The sequence below is a fragment of the Carassius auratus genome, unplaced genomic scaffold (genome assembly GCF_003368295.1).
Source record: "Carassius auratus strain Wakin unplaced genomic scaffold, ASM336829v1 scaf_tig00005963, whole genome shotgun sequence".
Classification (NCBI taxonomy): domain Eukaryota; kingdom Metazoa; phylum Chordata; class Actinopteri; order Cypriniformes; family Cyprinidae; genus Carassius; species Carassius auratus.
In genome coordinates this window covers 2,650-28,643 of record NW_020523719.1, presented here as the reverse complement: position 1 = coordinate 28,643, position 25,994 = coordinate 2,650, and the positions used below count along the sequence as shown (strand labels likewise).

The 25,994-nt window shown below is 35.1% G+C and overlaps 1 protein-coding gene and 1 pseudogene across 1 annotated transcript; one reads left to right on the top strand and one right to left on the bottom strand.

Moving 5' to 3' along the window:
• Positions 1-3: 3 nt before the first annotated feature.
• On the top strand, positions 4-8,658 carry LOC113071111 (homeodomain-interacting protein kinase 1-like; annotated as a pseudogene).
• A 4,378-nt stretch (positions 8,659-13,036) lies between these two features.
• On the bottom strand, positions 13,037-22,746 carry LOC113071110 (E3 ubiquitin-protein ligase MARCH9-like). The gene is made up of 4 exons (XM_026244473.1): positions 22,314-22,746; positions 15,356-15,511; positions 15,034-15,226; positions 13,037-14,008 (listed from the first exon to the last, which is right to left on the bottom strand). Exons 1-4 carry the CDS (start codon positions 22,653-22,655, stop codon positions 13,674-13,676), a joined length of 1,026 nt encoding a protein of 341 aa, XP_026100258.1. The 5' UTR covers positions 22,656-22,746; the 3' UTR covers positions 13,037-13,673.
• Positions 22,747-25,994: the final 3,248 nt, after the last annotated feature.

The window sequence follows — 25,994 nt, the reverse complement described above, 5'->3', positions numbered from 1 at the left end:
AACAAGAACCTGTTTGCCAGCCACAATACGCCCAGCGCAGCCGCCAACCTCACCGTCACCTTCAGCAGTCAACTCAATCAGCACAGTCAGGTGTGTGCTACTGTACAGATGCATTATGGTCTATTTCTCACAAAGACTTCAGAAGACCTGCACACTATAGCTGTGTTATTTTAGTATTATTCCTATGCTGTTGTAGTATTTATATGTAGTTTTTATTCAATTATTTTCAGGTCTCATTTTAATTTGACTTTAATTAATTTTAGTCAAAAATACGTATTTTGTTACATGCTTTTTATGTTTGTTTGTTTTTTTTGCTTTTTAAGACTTAAACTTATTTCAGTTAATTGCCAAGGCACGTTTCTGTTTTGAATGTAATTTTTGGTTTTTGATCTAATATTTATTTTTTATTTTATTTCAGCTTTATTTCAGTTACCAAAAATGATTATGAATACTTTTAGTTAAAACACTGGGAAAATCTGCAACAAGTCGGATGAACTGCTTATATGGGGGTTGATTTAGTTTTTTCGGGGAGCTTGACAGATGTGGTCATGCATGAGAACCATAAAGAGGTTGGAAACAACATGATGCTGAGCTGCTTTAAACAACATTAGAATTGTCATTAATAGATGAACTATTGCTTTAAAGCATAGTATGCATGCTATATTAAGGTATTTAGTGATGTTCTGTGCTTAGTCAATGTTGTTAAGAATCTCCCTCTCTTTCCGTAACTGCCAGATGGCCTCCACGGGTGGCCAGTCCCTTTCTCTTAGCAGCAACGTCCCTTTACTGAACTACCAGCCTGGTCCTGTACCAGCAGGCCACTATAAATATACCAGGCTTGGCTCAGCAGAGTGTGCCATTGCAGGCTCGCCCTACTCAGCTGTGTGCCCAGACTGAGCCCTTCCAGCAAACCCTCGATTGTGTGCCCTCCTACCATCCCAGGGGTGAGCCTGTACCCGACCCCTTTTACCCAACCCCACCGCTTTGTCCTTTAGGACTCTTGCTGCTTCCAGTGCATTTGAACTGAATCACTCATGTTTGATTCACCAGGGCTGCAGACCTCCAATTAAACACACTGGATATCCAGTGAGAATGGACAAACTCTGTACCCATAGTGCCCCAGAACCAGTCCACCCAGCCTCTACACATTCAGCCCAGCATGCTCACACAGGTAGGCATCATGTTTGTGTGTTATCTATTTTATATGATCCTTGTTTCTGTTCTTGTGAGTTCCTCCCTGTTAGCACACTGCCTTTATGAGTATTATGTCAAAATCCTTTTGAGTCTGTATTTCGTTAGCCGCTTTTCAGAGTGGTGCATCATGAACTCAAACACAGACTCGTTCCAGGAAAATATCGTTGTCCGCCTGGCATTTATAGTAAATATGATTAAACCAGGATCATTTCACATGCACGCTGCACTTAACAAACACCAAATATTGAAAATGGGTCATCTGCTCTGTTGAAGTTACAGTTTCTGTTTACGCTAACTATCTTTTGAAAATTCGGGGTTGGTAAGATTTTTAAATGCTTTTTAAATAAGTCTCTTATGCTCACCAAGGCTGCATTTATTTTGATCAGTGATACAGTAAAAACAAGAATATTGTTAAATATTTTTAATTTAAGAACAACTTATATTCCTTTAATGGCAAATAGATTTTTTTTTGTGATCCTTCAGAAATCATTCTATTATGCTGATTTGTTCCTCTAGAAACATTTCTTATATTATTTCATGTTGAAAGAAATTTTGTAGATTAATACATTTGTGGAAACCATGATACAATTTTTTTCAGGATTCTCTGAATAGAAAGTCCAAAAGAACAGCATTATTTGAAATAGAAATCTTTTGCAACATTAAAAATGTCTTTTTAAAGTCACTTCTGATTCATTTTTAATGCATCTTTGCTGAATGAAAGTATTTTAAAAAATCTTACTGATCCAAAATGTTAGTGTTTTTTTTTCAGCCAAGATTTCTGTCTTAGCTTTTCATAACAATGAATTGGAGAGAAAGGTCAAAGGCATGCATTTATGTGTTTACCAGCCATTTTTAATCGGTGACTTAGGAAAGCCCTGAAAGAAAAGGGTGATTTCAGCAAAACCAGTTAAGTTGATGCAATCAGGATGTTTCAGGTCTCTTAGTGAGTCGCTGTCTTTACTGCCAAATGATATTAATCTGTTTTGTTTTTGACATTGTTTTTCCTCATTCACAATAATGACGTGGTGGAAAGTCTTGGCGAGTTACTTTCTCCGTCAGCCCAAGCCATCGTTTTGTAACCGCTCCACCCTTTCCTCCATTCTCAGTTCCTCCACACATCCCTCTATCCCTTCCCCAACCAGAGCAGCAGCACGCCGCTGACGGTGGCCTCCCTGCGTCTTCCAGTGGCGGGAATGACGCCGCTGGCTTTGGGCTCGCGCGGTCTGGAGCCAGAGCGCCACCATGCTGGTAAAACCTGTGCCCTGCAGTGTGATGCCTTACTCCTCTTCTCCCTTCCTGCCCCTCTTTTCTTTTGCCTTTTTTTCATGTTGCATTTCTAGGTCAAACTTCTGAATTTAATTTGATTTTTTTTTAAAGATAGTGTACCACACAGTAATTTTTTTCTATTGAGTTGTTTTCATGGGCAGCATACTAAATACTATGCGACCTATACTAGTGCTTTCTGAATCATCTAGCTTACTTAAGCTGTTAAGTTATCATTATTTTTGTTTCATTTTTTAAGAAATCCTATTTTTAATAATAAAAAAAATTATAATAATAATAATGCAATTTTTATAAATTCTGTTTTAATTTATTATTAATAATAAAAATACTTATAAAAAAACCAATTATTTTTAATTAAATTTTTTTAAATATAATTTCTGAAGAAGTTTACAGATATGTATAGAAGCATTCACTTGTGCATTTATGTACATGCACAGACGGGGATTCTGACCGAAAGCATCACAGGTCCCTAATGTTAATTCTGTCCACACTGCTGTTACTCCGTGATGTGATTTGAAGCTATCCAAATGAATTGATGGATTGCTCTTTGCCCTGTTTGTTTTGTCTTCTTTCCTCACCTGTCAATCATGATTTAACAAGGTGGTTTTCCTCTTGGACTCCGTGCTGCATCTCTTCTGGGCCCCAGGGCTCTATCCAGTGAAGCATGGCTGCTTGACTCTATGCAATCCAAATGATTTCTCTTTCCACAGACCCACTCTTGTGGCAACAAATGTCTCCCCATTGACTCATTCTCCTTTTTTCCTTCCACTGCTAACCATTTTCTCTCTATGCAGATAAATGGACTGTCAACTGTAACTCGTCACTTGTTTTGCTTGGAGTTAAATTCCCTGCGCCAGTTGTTGTTTTCTTGTGAATTTTGCACATTTATTCTTCTCTTTATAAACGACTGATCTGCTCAAACTCTTATGATTTTCTGACTCCTGTCTCCCCTTTAAGCATCAAAGATTCACGATTAGTCAAGTAACATAATTGGAGATGAAAATTGAAATCGACTTTCTCACGGTGTTGATTTGTTTAAATGAAGTTATGCATGATTTTAAGAGTTTTTAGGACAGGATCTGCTTTTCACGTATGACAGGAAGAGATCGAATGCAGACAGACTCTGACGCTGAATGTGTTTATTATGCATCTGTCACTCAAAGTGCATTAAAGGCCTGTTTACACCAAAACTCACAGCAAAAAGAGCAAAAAAAAAAAACGGAACGATATGAAAAGCAATTATTGACAAAATATTAGTGTGTGTAATCCACATTTATACCGTACCTGCCCAGCACCATTTTATTACAAAAGCCTTGCTTTGATCGCAAAAATTCACCTTTATAGTCATAATTTAGTTTACTGAATCACGGTTCACCTGTGTTTGACAATAAAGCTTGTGACCTGAGTGTGATCAGGCCTTGTTGCACTATATGAATAGAGCTGCTGAAATGCAAGTAGATTTGAGTTTCTGACTAAATGGTTTTGTCTTCGTCTGTGTTTGTGTGTGTTTAGCAGGGCTGGCCAGCAGGGACCCAGCAGATCCTCATTCCCTCTTCATGCAGCAGATGTCAGGCATGGCCATGCACAATCCCAGCCAGCCTGTGCTGTCCCACTCACCCATGAGCTCTCTGCTCTCGGACAACACCACCCAACAGAACAGCAGCTGGAGGTCAGAACCGACCCACAGCACTTTACACTTCAGGTTTCTGTTGCCAACCTGAATTCAGAACCATCAAGTCGGAGTTGTGTAAAACCTTTACTATGGTGCTGTGCTTGAATATGAATGCATCTGGCATGTGCTGTAAAGGAGAATCTCAAAAAATTAGTAATAAAAAAAAAAAAGTAATAATGATATTTATTTAAATATAGAACATTTTAAATATTTCTCTGTGTGTGATTATAATATTAGTTGTAGTATTAATAGTAAGAAATATGGTATTATTATTATTATCTATATGGTTATTATTATATAACATTATTATTATTATTATACAACATTATTATTTAAATTATTGTGATTATTGTATTGTTGTTGTTGTTATTATTATTATTATTATTATAAGTCAGCTCAAGATAGAATTTAAATATTAGTTATATAATTAAAAATAAAAATATTTTATTTACATTTAAAAATATATATATATGTATAAACAATTTGTAAACAATACAGTTAGAATTAAAAATGTACCGTTTTTCCTTTAGATTTGAAGGTGAAATATGACCTGGGACGGTTCTTGACACGTTTTGCTTGATTCACATGTGCTTTGCTGTCTGATTAGAGTGTTAAAAGCTTCAGGTTGTACTTGCGTTGATGACGAAAAAGCATTTAGCAAATGTACTAAGTGTGAATATAACCTAAAAGTGATGAACTGGAATATTGGACCCAGCTTTTCCCGGTAGAAATCTTTGCAGATTGACACTGTGACTATGTTGCTGCTAACTGTTATGTAGAACAACGTGCTGCTGCATTGAAAACTGAATTTTACAAATTGCAAGTAGCTGATAACCAATTACAATTCTCAAAACAGCATGCATTTAATACACTCTGCCAGGGGTCGTGGAGGTCAGAGTGATGGGACGCAGCAGGGCTCTGCTCAGGGGTGTAACGTGAGCACACAGCCCTCCCACACAAAGGCAGCCAGCAGTCGTACACAGCAGAGTGGAGTAAAGAGGTCAAAGGGTCGACATGCTGAGAGCAGAGCCAGGTAACGCTCTTAATGAGTCTCAGAACAAGCAACCATCTCAAGATTTATCATGAAAACAAGTGTCTGGATAATAGATCGGAAAATGTACCTTTCAAGTCAGACTGTCCAAAATATGGTACTGTTTTCTGTCTTTGTCACAGACCCACGTCCTCCCAGCAGCCGACTTCTTCAGTAGCGCACAACTGTGGTGATGTGTCCCAGCCCATCATCATCTCGGACACGCCGAGCCCCGCTGTCAGCATCATCACCATCCACAGTGATACTGAGGACGAGGACGACAGGAAGTTTCCTCCTGAAAGGTGCAGCATCACTTTCACATCCCAACCACAACTCTTTATTTTAGGTGTTGTGTGTGTGTGTGTGTGTGTGTTTGTATATATAGTTAATTTACTGCAACATTATTTTTCTTGTAGAAATATCTTAATTTTGCATTTGTTTATTTACTTTTTCTATATGGTATTTATATGTATTCCAAAATGTACTAATTGTAATAAAACGAATTACTAATTGGGTAATCTTAGTAAAAAAGATTTATTCAAATAAATGAATGACAATAAAATTAAATTAATAAAATGTATAATTTTATTCAGTAAGGATGCATTAAACTGATCAAAGTTTCAATAAAGACAAAAAATTATATTTCAAATAAATGTTGTTCTTTTGAATTTTCAATTCAGCAAATATTATCGAAAACAATGTATCTCAGTTTCCACAAAAATATTAAGTTTTCAACATTGATAATAAGAAGAAACATTTATTAAGCACCAAATTGGCATATTAGTATGATTTCTGAAGGATCATGTGATTCTAAATATTGGAGTTATGATGCTGAAAATTCAGCTTTGCATCACAAGAATAAATTACATTTTAAATTATATATATATAAAAAAACTGTTCTTTTAAATGGTTATAATATTTAGCAACAGGTTTTTTTCATTGTTTTTACAGCCTTGGTGGGTATAAGAGACTTGGTTTAAAAGCATGAATTGAAGTTGTTCTTCTCTTGTGTGACAGCTGTAGTGTGAACCAGCGTACAAACGTCATCAGCTGTGTGACTGTCCATGACTCCCAGGACTCGGACTCGTCCACCAGCACCCCTCTCAGCCCCAAATGCCTTCCCAACTACAGTGAGAACAACACACACTCCAAGTCTCTAGCCGTGGTCCCGCCGTCAGTGAAAACACAGCTCTGGGATGGAGCGTCAGGAGGTCCGTGAGACTCATTCTGACTTCTAATCATCTAAATACCGAACATTTGATTAATTAAAGGGACCGCATTCTACAATCCAGCCTTTTCCTTTCAAGTCCCTTCATGATAAACAAAGCTTCCGCACCAAAATCAGCCGCAGTTAGTTTTAAAGGACCATTTTAGAATTAACCAGGATTTTTGTTGTTGCTGTAACTGTTTATAGGAAAGTGCCCTCTGTTATGATTGATTCACCTTTTCGCATGTGAAATGAGTAAAAGCAAGTTGCTGAATATTGAAAAGACATGGATATACATATGGAAGTGGTCATATGGTAATTTCATGGTTGTACAGATTTGGTTGTAAAAAAAAAGTTCTGTACCTCTAGAACAACGTACTAATGGTTCTGGAAAGTCAAAGAAAGGAACGTCCTCACAGTCCAGCGACCGGCATCAGAGAGCAGCATCAAACAGATCTCAGCCTCTCAACCTGAGCCAGGTACATCTCTACAGGTCCACATCACACTGACATCTGATTGAAACTTTTGAAATGTCTGTTAGCTTTCAGGTCATCTAAAGTCAAACGTTTAGGAACGTTGTTTTGTGTGTGTGTGTGTGTGTTTTTTTAATTTATTCTAATATTAATATTAATAATATTTATTCAACAAGGATGCATTCAATTAATCGAAAGTGAGATTAAAGACATTAATAATGTTATAAAACATTTCAATTTCAAATAAATGTCACTTGAAAACTCTATTAAGTGAAGAATCCTGAAAAAAATGGGTCATGGTTTCAATAAAAATAAATATTTATTTGAATATTTTTTCATTATTATTGTCTTATTATGATCAATGTTGAAAACCATTTTGATGCTTAATATTTTTGTGGAAACAGTGAGACTTTTTGGATTCCCTTATGAATAGAAAGTTCGAAATAAATATTAGAATTATTTATTTGAAATAGAAATGTTTTGTAGTAAGTGCCTTTACTGACACGTTTTTGATCAATTGAATGAATCCTTGCTGAATATATATATATATATATATATATATATATATATATATATATATATATATATAATATATATATATATATATATATATATATATATATATATATACATATACATACATACTTTAAAAAAAAATCTTACTTTCACTTTAATCAGTTTAAAACATCCTTGCTAAATAAATATTAATTGAAGTATCTTAAATTATTAACTATTAAGTATTTAAGACTGGAATAATGGCTGCTGAAAATTCAGCTTTGCATTAGAAGAATAAATGACAATTTAAAATATAAAAAAAAAACAGTTAAATTAAATTGTAATAATATTTCATATTAGTACTGTTTTACTGTATTTTTGATCAAATAAATGGAGCCTTAAGCATAAAAGACTTATTTAAAAAAAATAAAAAAATAAATAAAAAATCAGGATTATTGTATCTTTGACTGGTAGTGAATCTGGATCAACTAACTGTTTCAACTGGAAACACTACATCTCATGGCAACATCACAGTTTCATGGCAGAACTTGGCATATTTTTTTTAATATAGCTTTTTTCCAATCGAGTCATGTAGTGATTCTTTATGCTTTTGATTCATTCGACAGGCGCAGCAATCAGTGATGTCATCCCACGACCGTGCAGGGGGCGGATCCCTGAGACGCCAGCCCACCTACCCTCCTACAGGCCCCTCCCACTCTTACAGGCTTCATGAAGCATCGCTCTTCGGCTCTGCCTCCAGTCTGTATGCATACCCTGCATCTGCAGCCCTGGCCTCAGTGTCGCAGGCCGTGGACCAGCTGCACAATTCAGCCACTTCCTCCTGTTCCTCCTCCTCCGGCCGGCACACACGCCCCACCGGCCCATACTCAGCATCTCTGAGCCTTCTGCAGAAGAACAGTGCCATGGGCGTCATAGCTCCGTACCAGCAACAGCAGCTCTCAACACCGTCCTATCAGCGGCCTGCGGCGTTTCCCCTCAGCCAGAGGAAACTCAACCAGTACCGCTACCTGTGAGGAGCAGCCGTCTGAACGTGCTGTGACATATGGGTAATACCAGAATGGTGTCATGGATGTTTAAGTGGAAATTTCATTTTAGCTTCTTCTTTTAGTGTTTTATTTTCTTTAAAGTATTTCAGTGGATCACGTCTTGCATTTTAGATCATTTCAAACCATGTCATAAACACAAAACACTGAAAATGATTTTTAAACTATTTCTTAAAGGTCACGTTTTTCGTGTTTTTTTTTTTTAAGCTTTGATTGTGTTTACAGTGTGCAATATAACATGTGTTCATGTTTCGCGTGTAAAAAGACAGTATTTTTCACACAATTCACCTATCGGTATATCGCTGTTTTCACTGTCATAAAAACGGGCTGATGACTTCCTTGTTCTATAAAGTCCAGAAATACGTAACGAGTTCTGATTGGGCCAGCGGTTCCTGTGTTGTGATTAGACAGCAGCTCACAGCACGCTGCCATCCTGGAACCGCGATTGAGCTAGTTTTGAGATGCAAGTGGGCAGGAGCATGTGCTGGAGATGTATTTATAGTCACAGGAGCGTTTTGTACTGATGAGATGCGCATGAAAATCGTTACAGAAACTGTTAAACGCACCAACTTTAATAATAAAATACACTTACCGGTTGTGGTCCATAAACGACGCCTTCCCCAGACAAAGAGGGAACTGCTCCATCTTTCAAGAATATCTTTGTGCGAATCCGGCATTAAACTGATTGAGATTGAGGAAGCTGTCCTCAGCAAAATGTGCTGCACATAGTTTTACATGTGGATTATAATCTTCAGGAACCGAGTTAAACATAAATTGTAACCATTAATCTCTAAGTGCAGCGTCCCTGGGAAGCCCAAACAAAGGTGTGACTTATTTGACTGGACTGATATTATTTTCAGCATAATGCAAAAAAAAATCTTATTTTTATTCTCAAGGTAAAAAAAAAATATATATATATATATATATATATATATATATATATATATATATATATATATATAATATATATATATATATATATATATATATATATATATATATATATATATATATATATATATTAATTTAATTGGTTTAAAAAAAAAAAAAAAACGTTTAATTTTAGTAATACTTATAAAACTTATTTTATTTACATTTTTTTCCTGCAAAATCTGCTTATGCTTTGGATAAAAACAACCGTTATCATCATCATCATCATCATCATTATTATTAAGATTTTAATTATTTTATATTATTTATTTTCTTTAAAACTGAGCACCTTTTGCCCCAGTTAATTCTTAATGCCATAATGCAAAAATATAATTCTTATTACTTTAAGGTAAAAATAATAATAAATAAGTACTTTTATTTAAGCTTATTTTTTTTTCTTTAAATGTTTACGGTTTATTTAAACCAGTATTGTTTTATTTTATCCAGTAAGCAGTATGCTAGTATTCCATTCTGAACGAAGCCCATGTTAAACAGACACCTCTGAAAAATGTTAATGATATTTCAAATAGGCCACTTCTTTAAATAATGGAGGGATGTTATTGAATCTGGAAATCAGAGAATTAAGTTCTGTTTTTTATGTTTAAGCTGTCTTTGGGATGTCCATCAGCAGACGGCGCTATGTCCTAGAACTGATTAAATTATAATTGTAAACGTTTCATTGACATCTGCCCGATTATAAAAACAAAATCTGTTGAAATGATACATAAATTGATGTCACTCTGACAACACTAAAGCATTCTGTTGGCAGACTCAAATTTTATATTTGGGTGGTTACGTTTGCAACATTTTTAAGTGGTGGCAGCATGACACAGGATGTCATCCCTGCTGTTTATTAGTGACAAGAAACTGAACTGAAACTAGAACCTGAAGCCAAATTACAGGAGAAAGTGAGCTAAATATGCTACACATCCATTTTATATATCAAACTTATGATGAAATATATTCTTAGTTAAAATGAGATTATCATTTAACGGTCTTGTTTGCTTAATCACAAAATAACCATAAGAACGTAATTTAAAATAATAGTTTTCATATTATGTTTTATAAGTGACATTTTACTACCATATAAATTTTGTGTCAGAGTTCTCTGTAGTTGCACACAAAATAATCAAGTTTCCGCTTTCGAATTAAACTTCTGTTGTGCTTTATTTATTTACTGAATATGTGTGGACTATTAATGATATACAGTATGTCTCTGTTTTTATTTAATCTGATAATAATTGTGCTTTCATTTAAATCCGCTTAATTCTCTTCAATTTTGTATTATTATTGTTTTTTATTCTACTAGCAAATATGTTTATTATTCGATTTGTATTTTATGTGTTTTCTCCATAACTTAAGAGTGAATTTGTCAGTGTGAATTGTCAGGATGGTTATTTGTCATTTGTTCTGTAATGTTGTCAGAACAATATAATGTCTCAAAGATGATTGTGTGTGTGTGTGTGTGTGAACTTGCCCTGTTCACACAGTGAAGTCAGAGCAGGGCCTCACAGATTATCAGAATATTTAGATAGCGCTTAAACAGATGGTTAACCTGTTAGCTGTTCATCTCTGTTGATCTTAGAGCACTTTGTGTGTCGTTCTGAGCTTGTCTCGTAATGTTGCTGCGGTTCTTGGCTTTGGTGCAAAGATGGCTGTTTATACTGTTTTATCACCGTGTGATGTGGAGTGCAGAGTAGATGAAATCACAATAAACTTTCATCCAGAACACAGTGTGTGTGTCTGAGTAATCTGATGAATGAAGCTGCTTACTACACTCGTAGCGCTGGCTTTATTTTACAATCTCTCTAAGGGGGATGCATTTTGGTGATAATCCATTGTCGGTGGCATTTTTAGAGCCAGTTTGGCTTTTCTCTGGCTAAAACTTACTCCAAAAAGCATTTAAAATAGCTAATATGCATGCAATAAAACAAGGCAGTGCTTTTACTAATGAGATTTCGAAAATCTTTCTGTACAGTTGTAGTTATTGGATGCAATCAATTAAAAAGGCTGTCAAAATGATTCATCAATGAATCGCATCCAAAATAAAAGTTGTCTTCTTATATGTTTGTGCAATGTGTATATTTAATATTTATGTATGTGTATGTGTGTGTGTGTGTGCATATAAAATATACAGTGTACACACACATATGTAAACAACACAAACTTTTAATTTGGATGTGATTAATTACAGTTAATATAGAAAGAAAGAGAGAAAGACTTCTAAACTTCTAGTTTTCTAGGCCTGAGAAAACCATTTAAAATATATTAAAAAAATTGTGACTGTTGGAGCCCTATACTAATACTAATTCTCAACAAATAAGGCCAAATATTATGCAATATGCTTACCAGGATCTTTAACTCCTAAGTAAATATGAGCATGTGGGAAAACACAGCCATAACACGTTCAAATAACACGCAGTATTATCATCACAGAACATGACTGAACAGTGTAGACTCTGGTGCTGCTGTGTGTGGATGTTTCAGCGGTGTGACATTGTGACAGGACTCACAGTGGGCTCCTGGCGTTGACACACATCTCTCAGGTGAAGGCTTGTGACAGACACTGTGACCTCTGCAAGGGCCTCCCAGTGATAGTGGCACCCAGGAGACCTCACGCTTAACCTGAAGTCATCATCTATGAAGTACTAAAACAAAGCTGCCTCAGATCAAGGTCAGGACACAGCCTGAGGAGCTGAAGATGCTTGTTGATCTCACAAGTGCAAAACGTTCCTGAGAGAGTACAAACTGCAAAACAGCATAATACTGAGCCATGACCAACAAAAATATTCTGTATTATTACATCATATAAAATACATTGCACCTGTTATGTACAACGCTACCAGTGGAACCCACATGAATTCACCAAGCTGTTCTCTCTAATGCTAAAATTCCAATAGTGTAGCGATTTATGAAGCACAGTGCACTCAGAAGTTGTTTTCAAACCAAGCAACTTTCTGTTGCTCAACGCATTTGTCAAAATCTTTTGTCCTCACACCAGATTCCTGTATTCCTGGATTCTTAAATGACTGGACATCACTGGACAATGCTAAATAAATATGACCACAGCTTTACACTGAAAAAATTAAATGACTTCTTTAAAGAAAATTCTAGGGTTAATACATTAAGCGTAATGGAGGAAATCTGTGGCATTGATTACCATTAAATTAATTAAAATGTCCTTTTTTCTACACAAAAACAATAGAGAGTGGAAATCAACATTGACTTAAATTTTGTCGACTGAGCTTAAAGGGTTAGTTAACCAAAAACTGTGTTTTACTCACCCCCTTGGCATCCTAGGTGCACATCTTTCAGATGTGTTGCACTGCATCAGTCCAAGAGAAGTTTAATAAAAATCTCATCCATTACCAAAAATTGTCTCATATGGCTCCGGTGGTGGACAAAGGCCTCCTGTAGTGAATCGATGCCTTCTGGGGGAATGACGGATGAGGTCAGCTTTGCTAAAGTATGGAAAACAAATGGTGGTTTTCACGAGACTCACTGGTGCATGTGCAGCGCTGCTTGAAATTCAGTTTTGTTCCAATTCAAATGAAAGCTCTATATGTGATGAGCCATTGCTGAAAGGTTACATTCCAAACCGACAACAAAAAAGTAGTAAAGGTGTGTATCTGTAAGCCACTTAAATGAAGAAAAGCCTGTGTGATGATGCATTTCACAAACAGCAGATGAATAGAAGTGTTTATTCAAACGAGCACCATTCTGAATAAAACAAATTCATCATGTCCATGTGTCGAGGAGGCATAAAACTCTACCCTCATGCAAAGGTCACTGTAAAATGTACAGGTATCTTTATTGCGGAGAAGATCAAATTCTTTTAAATGTTTACGTCTTTTTATTCTCTATATAATCTTATTGATTCTTATTGCACCCTCCCCTTTGATATATTTTAGCATGTAACAATTCATATCTCGTTTCCCTGGTTTTTGTGTCTTGATCGTTTGGTTATGGTCGGCTTTCTTGCTGCGTCAGAAGCATCCGTAAACATCATTTACAACAATAGTTCCCTATTATGGGTTATCATATACATCAAACGTCGATGTCACTTCATGTACCATTCTCTCTTAGAAAATCAAAACGTTTTAAAAACCGTATCGATAAAAAAACAACACCGTCGAGGAAATCCAACTTAAAAAATGCAATAGTGTGCTAGATCATGAGAGAGTCTCGCCAACAGAAACTCCAGGAATTAATGGCGCCAATGTCCTACGCATTGTTTGTGTGCATTCTTGTCCGTTATGCAAGGAAAATCGTGATCATTGCGTCTTTTGGAGCCTAAAATTCGTCTTTGTTTCTGTCTCCGACCTCATACGGTCGTGACCCGCATCACCACCTCGCGGTTGGTGGCGGTCCCGAGCCGCGTGTCGCTGGGCCGCAGCTGGCTGAGGATGTGGAGGATGGTGTAGCCGCAGTGGTGGTTGAGGATAGTCCTTAGCCGGCGCACTCGCTGGCGCCCCCTGCTGCCGCTGGCCAGGCCGTGAGGGGTGCTGCGTGCACCGCGGATGCCTGCCTTACTGCTGGAGCTCACCGGGTCTCCCAAGTCCTTCGACTTCTCATAGTTCAGTACTTTCCACTGCTGGTTTACAGCCTGCCATCGCTTGAAGATTCTGTACACGGATGAGCCCTCGTGGATTATGAGGCCTGTGGATTAGTGGATGTTACTGACTCATGCATAAAAATATGGACATTCACTATCACTTTACAATAATCTTCAGTTTGTTAGTACAAACTGCAACAACATTTCTGACAGCATCAGTTCATCTAGGTTCGTATTATTTTATAATATTATATATATTACATAGATTAACATCAGATTATACATAACAAACAAACATCAACGTTGTTAATAGTATAATAATGTTATAAACTGTCAATAATATAACATTTGTAAATGTTTTTAAAACTAAAAAAAAAAAAGAATTAGAATGCTGTATGACATTAATTAACATTAGTAACATTTCATTTTCATGCATTATTAATGTACATACAAATATGAATAACATATTTTTTAGAACTTTATAATTATATAAAATGTTGAAAATACATGATATTTTATTAGTTAGTTTTACTTTTATCTTTTTCTTCACAATATACTATATGTGATTTATATAAATGTTATTCTTAATAATACAAAAAATAAGAAATAATAATAGTAATATATTTATAATATACTGAACAAACATTAAGAAATTAAAATATTTATAATATATATATATATATACACACGCAATTTTTCTAATTATAATAACCTTATTTTTTATGATATTACAAATATTTAATTTTACATAATAGTAATATATTACACAAATTAAAAACAGTAACAGTTATTGTATTCTGAATAAACATTAAGAAAAATATAAATGTGTTGTACGTTAGTACATTTATAAATTATTATGTTAAAATGCATTAATATATGCAGAAATTAACATTAACCAAGACCAAAATATGCTTAAGAATTATTAACTAATATATTAACTGTTAACAAACATTTTTGTAAAGTTCTCATAATTTCCCTATAACAAATTTATACTTCTATATGCAAATGTTTGTATATTAAGTTTGTTATGATTCAAAATTCTCATAGTTTGTTTTATAAAGCCAAAAGCATAAAGGAAATCAGGTTCTAATTATTGAAAAAAATTGATCCGTGATGTTTTGCTTCTCACCTATGCACACAATGTCCATGAAGCCGTACATGCCGTAGCAGATCTGGAAGAGCAGGTCCTGGCGCTGCCACTTGGCCGACGGGCTGAGAGAAGACCACACCAGCCACGAGATACTGGCGAGGAGGAAGAGTGAGCCCAGGATAATGGCAGCGATCTGCACCTTCTCAATCACCGTCAGAGAAATCGCCTGCCACTGAAAAACACAGCATTAAAAAGATGAGACAGCATCTTCTTGCTTTGCTTGTCGAAGCCTATAAATAGAGACACTGGCCAGTGCTTGGCCCTGACCCAGATACTTCACAGTTTGAGGCTGACGCTTTACCTGCAGAGGGTTCTTGGTGCTGATGGCCAGGACTTGGTACTTGAAGTAGCAGAGCTCACAGCTCCAGGAGCCTCTCTCGCTGATCCAGCGAATCAGACAGGGCTGGTGGGTGCAGCGCACGGAGCCGTCGCAGCGGCATGGGCTCAACAGCTCCCCCTGCAGACAGGGGAGAAATGGTTCATTTTCATTGACTTCCATCAAACATGATAACTTCCTCTGCCTCTGAAATGCCCTGTTTTTTTGCTGATGTCACCAAGGCTGTGAGGCAGGAAGAAATAATATTAACCAATGGCAGTAACACCAATCACAGTCGAATCATTACAGTTAAATCCTGATCAATGCGATCAAGTTTCACCCTAAATTGTTTCCAGCTTAATATTTGTTTTACCTTGAATTTTCGTGGGAAATGACATTTTATGTTCTATTTAACCAGTGTTGTTATTGTTAACTAAATCTAAGCATATGAAAAATTATTGGTAATTGAAATAAAACAGAAATAAGATAAAACATCAATATTAGAAAACTTTAACACCGAAATGAAAATTAGAAATAAAATATTATTTAAAATTGAAACAATATAAAAAATAAAGCTATATAAATATTTTTAAAAAGCTGATAAAAATCACAAAAGTGAAAAATTGATTAAAAAATTGATTAAAATTAAACTAAAATATGAAGGAAAACTCAAATAAAAGCAATTCAAAAGACACCGAATTTGTAACAGCGGAATGTAAGATTTTTGACAAGCCAAACATATCAGTCTCTGAGAAACATGTAGTTTATTTAAGCCACAAAATAAACTTTGTTCATTCTCTAAAATAAGTATAATGAACTACGCAATAAAGCATTCAGAACATCCCCAGCATTTTTTACAATTCCCAAAAAGCAAACAGTTCAGCACTCGCGCACGTTATCACGTCTGTCAAATGCTTAGACATGCAATCATTTGCAAAATTACAAATAAAAACATCAACATAAACACACTCACGGGCATCACTTCACCGAATACTGGCCAACTAAGAAATAAATAATTATCTTACAATCCATCTGTTTTCAAATCCCCATCTCTTAAATATCACAACTTCTGTGTCTGTCAAAAAAGAACGTGCACAATAAATACTAGTATTTACAAGAAGCAGTAGCCCAGCGAGTACACCCAAATTCTGGAAAGCCCACATTACTGGATGTCTTCACTACAACATTGGTTTCTGAGAAGAAAGGATCAAATGTGGCCTGAGTGGCTTCGACATGCTGTCTGTCAGAGATCGTAACGTACCTAAATCATAATACATGTGAGTTCTTCACCCACTGAAAATGACAGGTGATCTTGACTTCTCAAAGCAATTTTTTTTAGCACGAATTACAAGCGCAGGGCCCTGGGTAAGAGAACACACACCTCAATATCCATTTATGACCGGACGCTGCCACACACACACAGTGTTGTGGTCGAGTTGATGTACGTAAATGAGTTATTACTCATGAACCCATCCGCAATTGCAAATGCTAAATCGATGAGGGACACAGCAGGCTTTCATGCGGCTGCTGACGTGAGCTTTAGACTCCAGACTTAAGAGCGTGTGAAGAGGGACTGAAGGATCTGAAGAGTATGCAATTAATAGACGTCCTCTGCTGGTCCAGACACTCAATCAATACACACGTGACAGACAGATACAGCTCTCGCTCTCTGGGTGAACTGACGGGAAAAAAGCATTTGAGAAGTTCAACTGGAAATGCACCGGCTCTTGCGCTCTGTCACTATGGTGCATGTGGATGCTAGGCTGTTGTCAACAAAAGAGGAGCTTTCATTTTAATTTAGATGTATTTAGTGAGAAACCATGAATCAACTAACATTACCGATGCAACGGCAGCATTTCGAGAGCTGCCAAGAGAACATTCAATAGATAGAATGTGAATAACAAGTGGAGTATGAAGAACAGGAAGTCCAACCAGGGGGCAGAGATACAGTACTGTAAGATTGATGTAATCTTTAGAGAAAGACTGCAAACAAAAGAAACACTGAATGGCTTCTGAAGTACTCAGGTACTGCGGCATAACAGAAAAGAGAATAGAGCAAAGCAATCTATGGTCATCAATTGATTCGTTAACTGTGGGACCAGCGTGTCTAAATGCAATTTTGAGGTGTGACTAGAATAAGAACCGCTTTAAGCTTAATAATCACTATTGATTCTGTTGAGAAACACAGACTTATAATGTGTTCAGTTTGTCTGAATAAAGACAGATACAGGCCAGTAAAGAGATCAGAACTTTACTCTGCACTACTGAGCAGTCAATCCAGCATAACATTTAAATTCATTTAAATGTAATATATATTAGTTTTTTTCTTTTTTTTTAAATACATAAATAAAAATTGTATTTAATAATAAATAATATTAAATCTGTAAATAACCATTAATTGACTTAAATAATAATACAAGAACTGTTTTAAGTTTAATAATCACTATTTATTCTGAGGAGAAACAGTTTTATAATATTTTTTATAATCTTTACAATATGAATAAAAAAACAGGTCAGTAAGGAAAATAAAACAAATGAAAAATTAAATACAATTATTAATCATTATAAATACATTTTATTTTTTTAAATACACTTTATTTGTATAAATAAAATGTAAATGAAATTAATAAAAATTTTATTAAATAATAAATAATATTAAATAGATAAATATTAAAGATTAATTTAAATAATAATAACAAAAAAAAGTTTTAAGCATAATAATCACCATTGAATAATGAGTATTCAATTCTGAGGATTCTCAATTTGTTTGATAAACAAAAAAATGGGCCAGTAAAAATGTAAATAAAATATAAATAAATACAATATAAAATGTAATTCTTTGTAATGTAATTAATGTAATATTTAATAATTAATTAAAATGTAAATACATTAAAATGTATTCATTATATAATTCATTGAATTATAAAGTTAATTTATTAAATATAGTTAAATCATACATTATATTACATAAATATTAATATTATTAATAATATTAATTAATTTGAAAAAACTACAGCAACAACAACAGTAATAAATTTTAATTTGAATCAAATAAATTGATATATTTTATTGTGGAAAAAAATAGAAAGTATTAGGATACTGAACATTTTAAAACTAAAAAGTTATTGAATAAGACATATTTAAGACTCTGTACCAATCACTACTTAAATAATTGTGACACTGTTCATTGTACCTCCGTTATACAAAAGGATGTTCTTGCTTCAATTAAGGTACTAGATGCTCTTTGGAAGATCTCCAATGATGCTGGAGAAGAGGATCATCAGATTTAGACCACATGTGCTTAATTGTTGCTGTCATTAAAGAAGTCATGTCCATTCTTATACTGAACAGATATGCATCAAATTAAAGAATATAAAACACACATTTCCACCTTTAAAGGCCTACTGTACTTGTCAAGTTCTCCAGTACAGTTGACATCACGAGTCTGTCCGATCTGATCGATGTGAGTGTTACGATAAGTGGACCTGGATGAGTCATACTGTGCTTTAAAGTACAGCCTGTCCTCCTCTTGTTGTTTCAGAGTATCTGGCTGTTATCCGAGATCCCAGGCCAGATTTTGTTTAGCCAAAATCATATATCAGTAACAAAAGCTCTCTCCATTTTTACATCTGTAATTAGCGCTCAAGTCATTCTCTGCACATAGTAATCATTGACAAAAAAGCTTTGTTCTCTGTGTGAAAAGAGACAGCAGCATCGTGGCAGATCCCACTTTGGCCCTAAAACGAAATATTTCAAAAAACCTCTCTCAGCTTAATCTGATAAGAGCTCGTATCCAGAACAAGCACATCAAAACAAATCAGTTTTACATGTTTCATAAGCCCTGACAGATCAGAATGCTGACTAATGAGGACTGATATCCCATCTGCCCCTTCAGCACGCCACTCATATTAAAAACAATGAGGACTTTAATTCCTGGAGCTATATGTTTGTGTTGTCATTCATCTATATACTGTAGCTTTCAAACGAGAGTCATCATTATGCAGCTGCATTGTGAGTCAATCACATGAGCCATAAAAGGTTCAGAAATCTGGATAACAAGCGACTAAATAGCAGTGTTATTACAGTAGTTTAAAACAAAAACCATATATATATATATATATATATATATATATATATATATATATATATATATATATATATATACGTATATATATATATATATATATACGTATATATATATATATATATATATATACGTATATATATATATATATATATATATATATATATATATATATTTTTTTTTTTTTTTTACATATGTAAAATACGTTTTTAATTATTGTTCTAAATTATTATAATTAATTTTGATTCCCTTTTAAGTAGTATTATTATTCATTTAAATTCTGTTTTATCTTTTTTTTTTTTTTTAAGTGTCTATACGCTGAAATTCAGTGGGGTCCAGTGTTGTTTTGAAGTCCAGTTTTCTTCAAAATATCTTCTTAAGTAAAGTAAAAAAAATGTAAAAAAAACCTTAAACTTATTTTATTTCTGCTAGTTGATAACGAAATCTAAAATAATGATACGGGTCTATTTAAATAAAACTAATACAAATGCACAGAGCAAAATTACCAAAATTTTAACTAAAATTTTAATATTATATAATTTTATATAATACTATTTAATTGTAATATTATAAAAATGAATTAAAATATTTCTAGAAACAATAGTATGTCTATACTAAATTAACACTGCTAAACATCAAAGACAGGAAAAAAATATTTTAAAATATTATATTCTAAATATTATACACTATTTATAAAATATGTAAGTGTTTATTGACTGATTTTAAGAACCTCCAAATAGAATCAGGCAGTGGTAAATTATCTACAATAATATAATGAAATTTAGAATGGTGTGTGTATGTGTGTGTGGTAGTATCCACAGCTACTTTTTTTTATTATTCTTATTAATTTTAATTCCTTTTTATGTTTTAAAGAAATGTCCATGCACTGAATTTCAATGGGGTCCAGTGTTGGTTTGGAGTCCAGTGTTTCTTTTGTGTTTTGCATAATGGCATGAGCATAAGTTTATTACAGATTTATGATTTTGTGGTGAACTATCCCTTTAATTTCACTAAACGGTGTAGTTACAACTTCCATCAGCAGAGACTAATGCCCCCTTGATCTAAAGAGGTCAGTTCTTGAAATTCTGATTAAATTGAATGTTAATGAATAATATTATGAATAACTATGAATAACAGATCTTAAATTGCCTGAAAGCGAACTCCTTGTGTCTTTATTCTAGCAGCTGTTTTTCTTCTGTCAGTCCGGCACTTTCAACAGCTCATTAAACCATTTACCTGAGAGGCAGGTTTACACTAAAATGCATCTTGCATTGAAAATAGACACCGAGGCTGATATAATCAGATGTATTGCCAGATGGATTGTGTTGGTACATCACTAACATCTTTCCATATTAGCTGATGTCTACAGCTAACTTGCAGCAGACGAGCTTGACAGTTTTCGCACATCTGTTGTTTCTCAGCTTGGCTGTTGACCAAACATCCATCCTGTGTTCAGCCTATCCCATACAAATACAAACACGCACTGATTTATCCATGAGTATCTGATTATACTCTGGAATAGACATTCAATTCACTGGATAATGAATCAAGCAGGTCATCCATAACGAGACAGAAAACGTCGATCTATCGATCTATTTTGCTGCTTAATAATTTGACAATTAAAAAGTGAACTGTGTTGCCTATAATTTTAATCGTATGATCTCACTGAGTCTTGTTTTTCCTAACATTTCAGTTTCAGACCATGTGAATCCTGCTCCTGGCCCGCATGAACTCACCAGTGTTTGCATTGCAAATGAATCAGCTTCAGGCTGCCCTGGGCTTTAATACCCACACTAGGATCTATACATTTCCATACAGAACGTCATTGAGATGTCTACTGCTAATAAAAAAACAATAGAGAGGTTAATTGGGTGGGCATATAGAACCTGTAAATCGACAGTCTCCAATGACATACCTGTAAACCCATCAAAAGAGAAATGCATTATTAGCCTACAAGCTCTGGTCTTTGTTATAGACGGTGTGATGGTGAGCTAAACAAGCTGTCTATACTTCCCAAACAATTTCTAGTTATTTATACTCACTTTAATAGATTTAACATTTACAGTAAAACAACCAACACTATAGAGCAATGCATAATGCATAAACACAATAGACAATATAAAAACGAAACAAAATGCATATTATACACATAATTATGCAGTGTTCATGTTACAGTTAGTTTACATAAATAAATATGATAAAACTATTATACAACATATACTTAATTATGCAGATTATGTTTATGCTTATAGTATAAATTAGATAATTTTCTTGTTTTTTGTTATTGTATATTAAACTGTATCAGTAGTAGTAGTAGTATTAGCCACATTTTGGTGTTCATCCAAGTGTTTTACATAAGTACAAATTAATGTCATTAATAATTAATTCATAATACTATTGGACAACATGTACAGTACTTAGCGCATAATTATATTGCTGAGCTGTTTACAGTTATGCTTTGTTGATCATAGTATTAATCACATTTCAGCATTCATGCAAGTGTATTTACATATTATCTAAAAAAACATATTGCATAACTATTTAGTGGAGCTGTTTACAATTTATGCATTGTTGTTCATGTCATTATTATAATACTGAACCACAATTCAGTGTTCATATCAAGTTGTATTTACATTTAAAAAATGAGCAATGTTAATGAACAAAGTGTATTTTGTGGAGCTGTACATACTGTAGTAATTCACTACAGCAACAATAACAAGCAGCACGTGCAGCACGCATTATAATGTACCACCGAAATGTACTGTTCAATAAAAAAGGGAATTATGAGCATTAACATAAAGACCCACACAGGCCTTGTTATTGTGCTCACACACGTGATATAAAACAGCGTTTGTGTACCTGCTCGGGCCCTTGGAAGCAGATTCGACACTGAGGTGTTCTCATGCCGCTGCCCGTGCTGCTGGAGAGGCTGACCGCGTCCAGGCCCGCCTGCAGTCTCGGGTCTTTCTCCTCAAACGCCAGACTCCTGGGCCTGGGGTCGCTTCCGTAGTATTCTTCCTCGTCGTCGCGGCTGGAGCAGTCAGCGAAGGGCGGCCAACCGCAGCCGCCCATCCCGAGCCCCCTCATGCTGCTGCTGGGTCTGTTCGGCTCTGCGTCACTGTCGGAGCGTCCAGAACCGGATCGCATGAAAACCAGCACCTTCAGTTCGTTAAAAAACATGCGGATCCGGTTCTTGAACATGTTTGACTACATGAGTATGTCGTATGGCTTAAGTTAATTTTTTTTTATGGTTTGCGAAAGGGGTGATTATTATTTTTTTCGGAATTTAATTTGTATTGATTTATATATATATGTGTGAATATTATTACTAATTATTGTTGTTATTATTATATCATATTATTATGTTTATGCATTATTAATGTTGTTGTTTTTATTAGTATTATTATAATTGTTGTTGCTGTTATTGATCACCTCAGGCCTATTATTAATATTTTATTTGACAGAAACGCAGTTGCTACCCTGAAGTCTCAGAGGAAAGTGTCCAAACCAAAGGTAATTGGACAGAAAAATCTTTGGGCTTATGTATGTGCCTGTTAGGGCCGATGTTGTTTCTCTGATACAATCATGATAGGGCGAGAGGATGACAATAATAAGCATAAGGTATTGCAATAAATAGCCAGCAATGCATTGTTCCATGTCTAAAGAGATGTAATTTTCATAAACTCCCAGCAATCCAAAGCCTGAACGCACGGATGAGAAGCAAGGAAGATGCAAAATGGCATTTCAGAGCATCGCTGCCACATACAGTTATCGTCGGGGGATCCTTCAGCATAAAAAGATAATCCAAAAGAGCTGAAAGTTGGATTCGGGTGCAATCCTATAGTTTTGTTTATTGTTCATCAGAGGCGTCATGACGAAGCTTTCACATCATTTCCTTGTGCATCTTTCAATCGACAAATTCCAACGCCACCTCCCATCCCAAACGCAGAGCTCAGAACAATCCATTAGGTTGGTGTTTTAGAAACAGCAATAATAATGGCAGTATTTTCTGAAAAGCTGGGGGAAAATGCAAGCATCTTGGCTCCATCTGAAGTTCACCACCATCAACCCTCCCGGCCGATATGGTTCCTCGCCACGTTCAAAGGAAGATGGGCCTCCAGAACGGAAATATAAAAGGCACCGTGCGCAGGTTCGCCTATTTTCCTTCTTCGCAGGGTGTAGTAGTTAGTCTGAGCTGCTGCTGCTTTGGATCGTAATGTGATGTTGATGCTGCTCCCCTCTGATTCATCCTCGAAATGGACGTTCTGCCGTCAACATACGGCGCTTGTTTCCAAGGCGCGCTCTCGCCCAATCAAAACGATTCATTTACAAACGTGTCGCTGCCGTGCGCGCTCCTGCTCCATTCTCCCGTGGGAGATTCCAAGAATGCTGAATTTTGACGGGCGCCGCTGTCCAAGGTGCTGATCTCTCGTAGTGACGTTTCCTCTGCGTGTCAAAGGCACGCGGCGGGAAATATAAATGAGCTTTAAGTGTCAGATCTGCTATGCGGCACCTCATGAACTGTGGAACACAAAATAGAAGCATATTTGTGAAGATTAACCCATATTTTCAAGCTCAGGCAACTATATTTACACAATACAGGCCTATTTAAAATGTGATAGGGACATGAAAATGTTTTGCATAACAGGATTGACCCATATAAGGACGCATTCATGGCTTTAGCTGATGGCTCAGCACTTTAATGCAGTTTATTGATTGGGATTCTTGTCAACTTCTGCAGCTCTTAAAATTGATGTTTCACACCCTGCCATTGCATTTATTGCACGCTGTGCTAAGTAGTTAGGACCTGCAATAATGAAGTGACAATTCTTTCATTCATTACTACTGTACCTACTTGATGTTCTACTGATACAGATTTACAACTGACACTAAAAGGTATATGGACACTTGATGTTTCAATGTCACTGTATTAAATAACAAAATATAAAATTAAGTGGCATTTATGAAACAAAAAAAGATCATTAATGGTGCAAAATTTTGGCAGCATTCACTCAAAACTGAGATGCATAAGCTTAGATCAATGAGGCCTATGACCAATCAGTTCCACAAAGAAAGACAGAACCTATGCTTAATGAGAGAAAACAAGTTGATACAAAACATGAGGGTTAAAGTGATGATTCACCCCCCCCCCCCCCCACACCCAAAAAAATTGTGTCATTATTGCTCACCCTTGTGTCATTACAAACCATATGGCTTTCTCTCTTCTGTGGAACACAAAATACTTCCTGATGGCACTGTACATAAACACATGCCTTCATAACTTTCATCGATCCACTATTCAGTTGTAATGGACAGTGAGTCAGACCCTGGTTGGTACTGAGCTGTCAAAGTGATCCTCTCTGGTAGTACAGATCAATCTCCAACAAATCATTACACATATATTACCAATTTATTGTTATGGCATGACTGTGCTGCACAAAAAAAAGGCATATAGTGTGTCCATTCTGCACATCAATAATTGAACTTGCAAAATGAGTGGACCCTTGCACATACTTTCTGACAGAAACACTACCTGGGAAATATTTAGAGGATAAAATGTTAATACCTTGCTTTCACTGGTGATCAGTGCAATTTTTTTATTTTTATAAAAACATTTTTTCTAAGTAATTTAAGTTACATAGCAAAATCCTGTAGATTTGCTTTATACAACATTAGGATAGGCCCTAATCTTCCTAATGTTGAAGATTACATGCTACACAGGAACATGCTACACAACTCCTGTTTCAAGCTCTTGTACAAATGCACAAGCCAATTCAATCAAACCTCTGCAACTAATCCAGAATGCGGCTGCAAGATTAGACAAACTGAAAAGAGTGCATGTCACACCTCTGTTCAACAATTTGCACTGGCTACCAATAGCCATTCAAGACATTGATGTTTCTCTACAAAACCATCACTGGCTCTGCACCCCTTTACCTAAATTCACTACTCTATAGAACCTTGCTCTCCTGACTCTCTATTCTTACTACTTTTTCCCTTTCTTTTTTCTTCAAAAAAATGGACCCTCTAACATTAACATTCTATATTCTTTTTCAATTCTATCTACTTATTTTATTTTTATTAATTTATAAAACTATTGACCCTCTATTACTAGAATTCTCTATTCTTTTGACTTGTTTTTTTATTATTATTATAAAACAAAATGACCCCTCTGACATTATTGTTTTTCATTCTTTTTCTACTCTACTTGTTCTTTTTTTTCTTCTTGTACTGCACTAGACTAACCAAGACTTGTCACAGCACTTACATTTTATTACTTCTATTGTCCTCATTTGTAAGTCACTTCGGACTACAGCATCTGCTGTATAACTAAAATGCAAATGTAAAATGTACATAAAAACATTTATTAAAAATATTACCACATGCACTTACATTTTTTATGTTTTTAAATCAAGGCTCTCACTTAAAAAGTCTGCATTTATTTGATCAAAAATACAATAAAACAGTAATATTGTTATAACATTTTAAAATAACTTCTATTTGAATATATTAAATATTGGAAACTGTGATGCATTTTTT

What these genes read in the sequence shown, in the direction of transcription:
- LOC113071110 (XM_026244473.1), bottom strand. Translation starts at nt 22,655, where the DNA reads ATGTTCAAGAACCGGATCCGCATGTTTTTTAACGAACTGAAGGTGCTG. An exon ending in GCTTCCAAGGGCCCGAGCAG is followed by an intron (nt 15,512 to 22,313) that starts GTACACAAACGC and finishes CCCTGTCTGCAG; the next exon opens with GGGGAGCTGTTGAGCCCATG. An exon ending in CATGGACATTGTGTGCATAG is followed by an intron (nt 14,009 to 15,033) that starts GTGAGAAGCAAA and finishes ACTAATCCACAG; the next exon opens with GCCTCATAATCCACGAGGGC.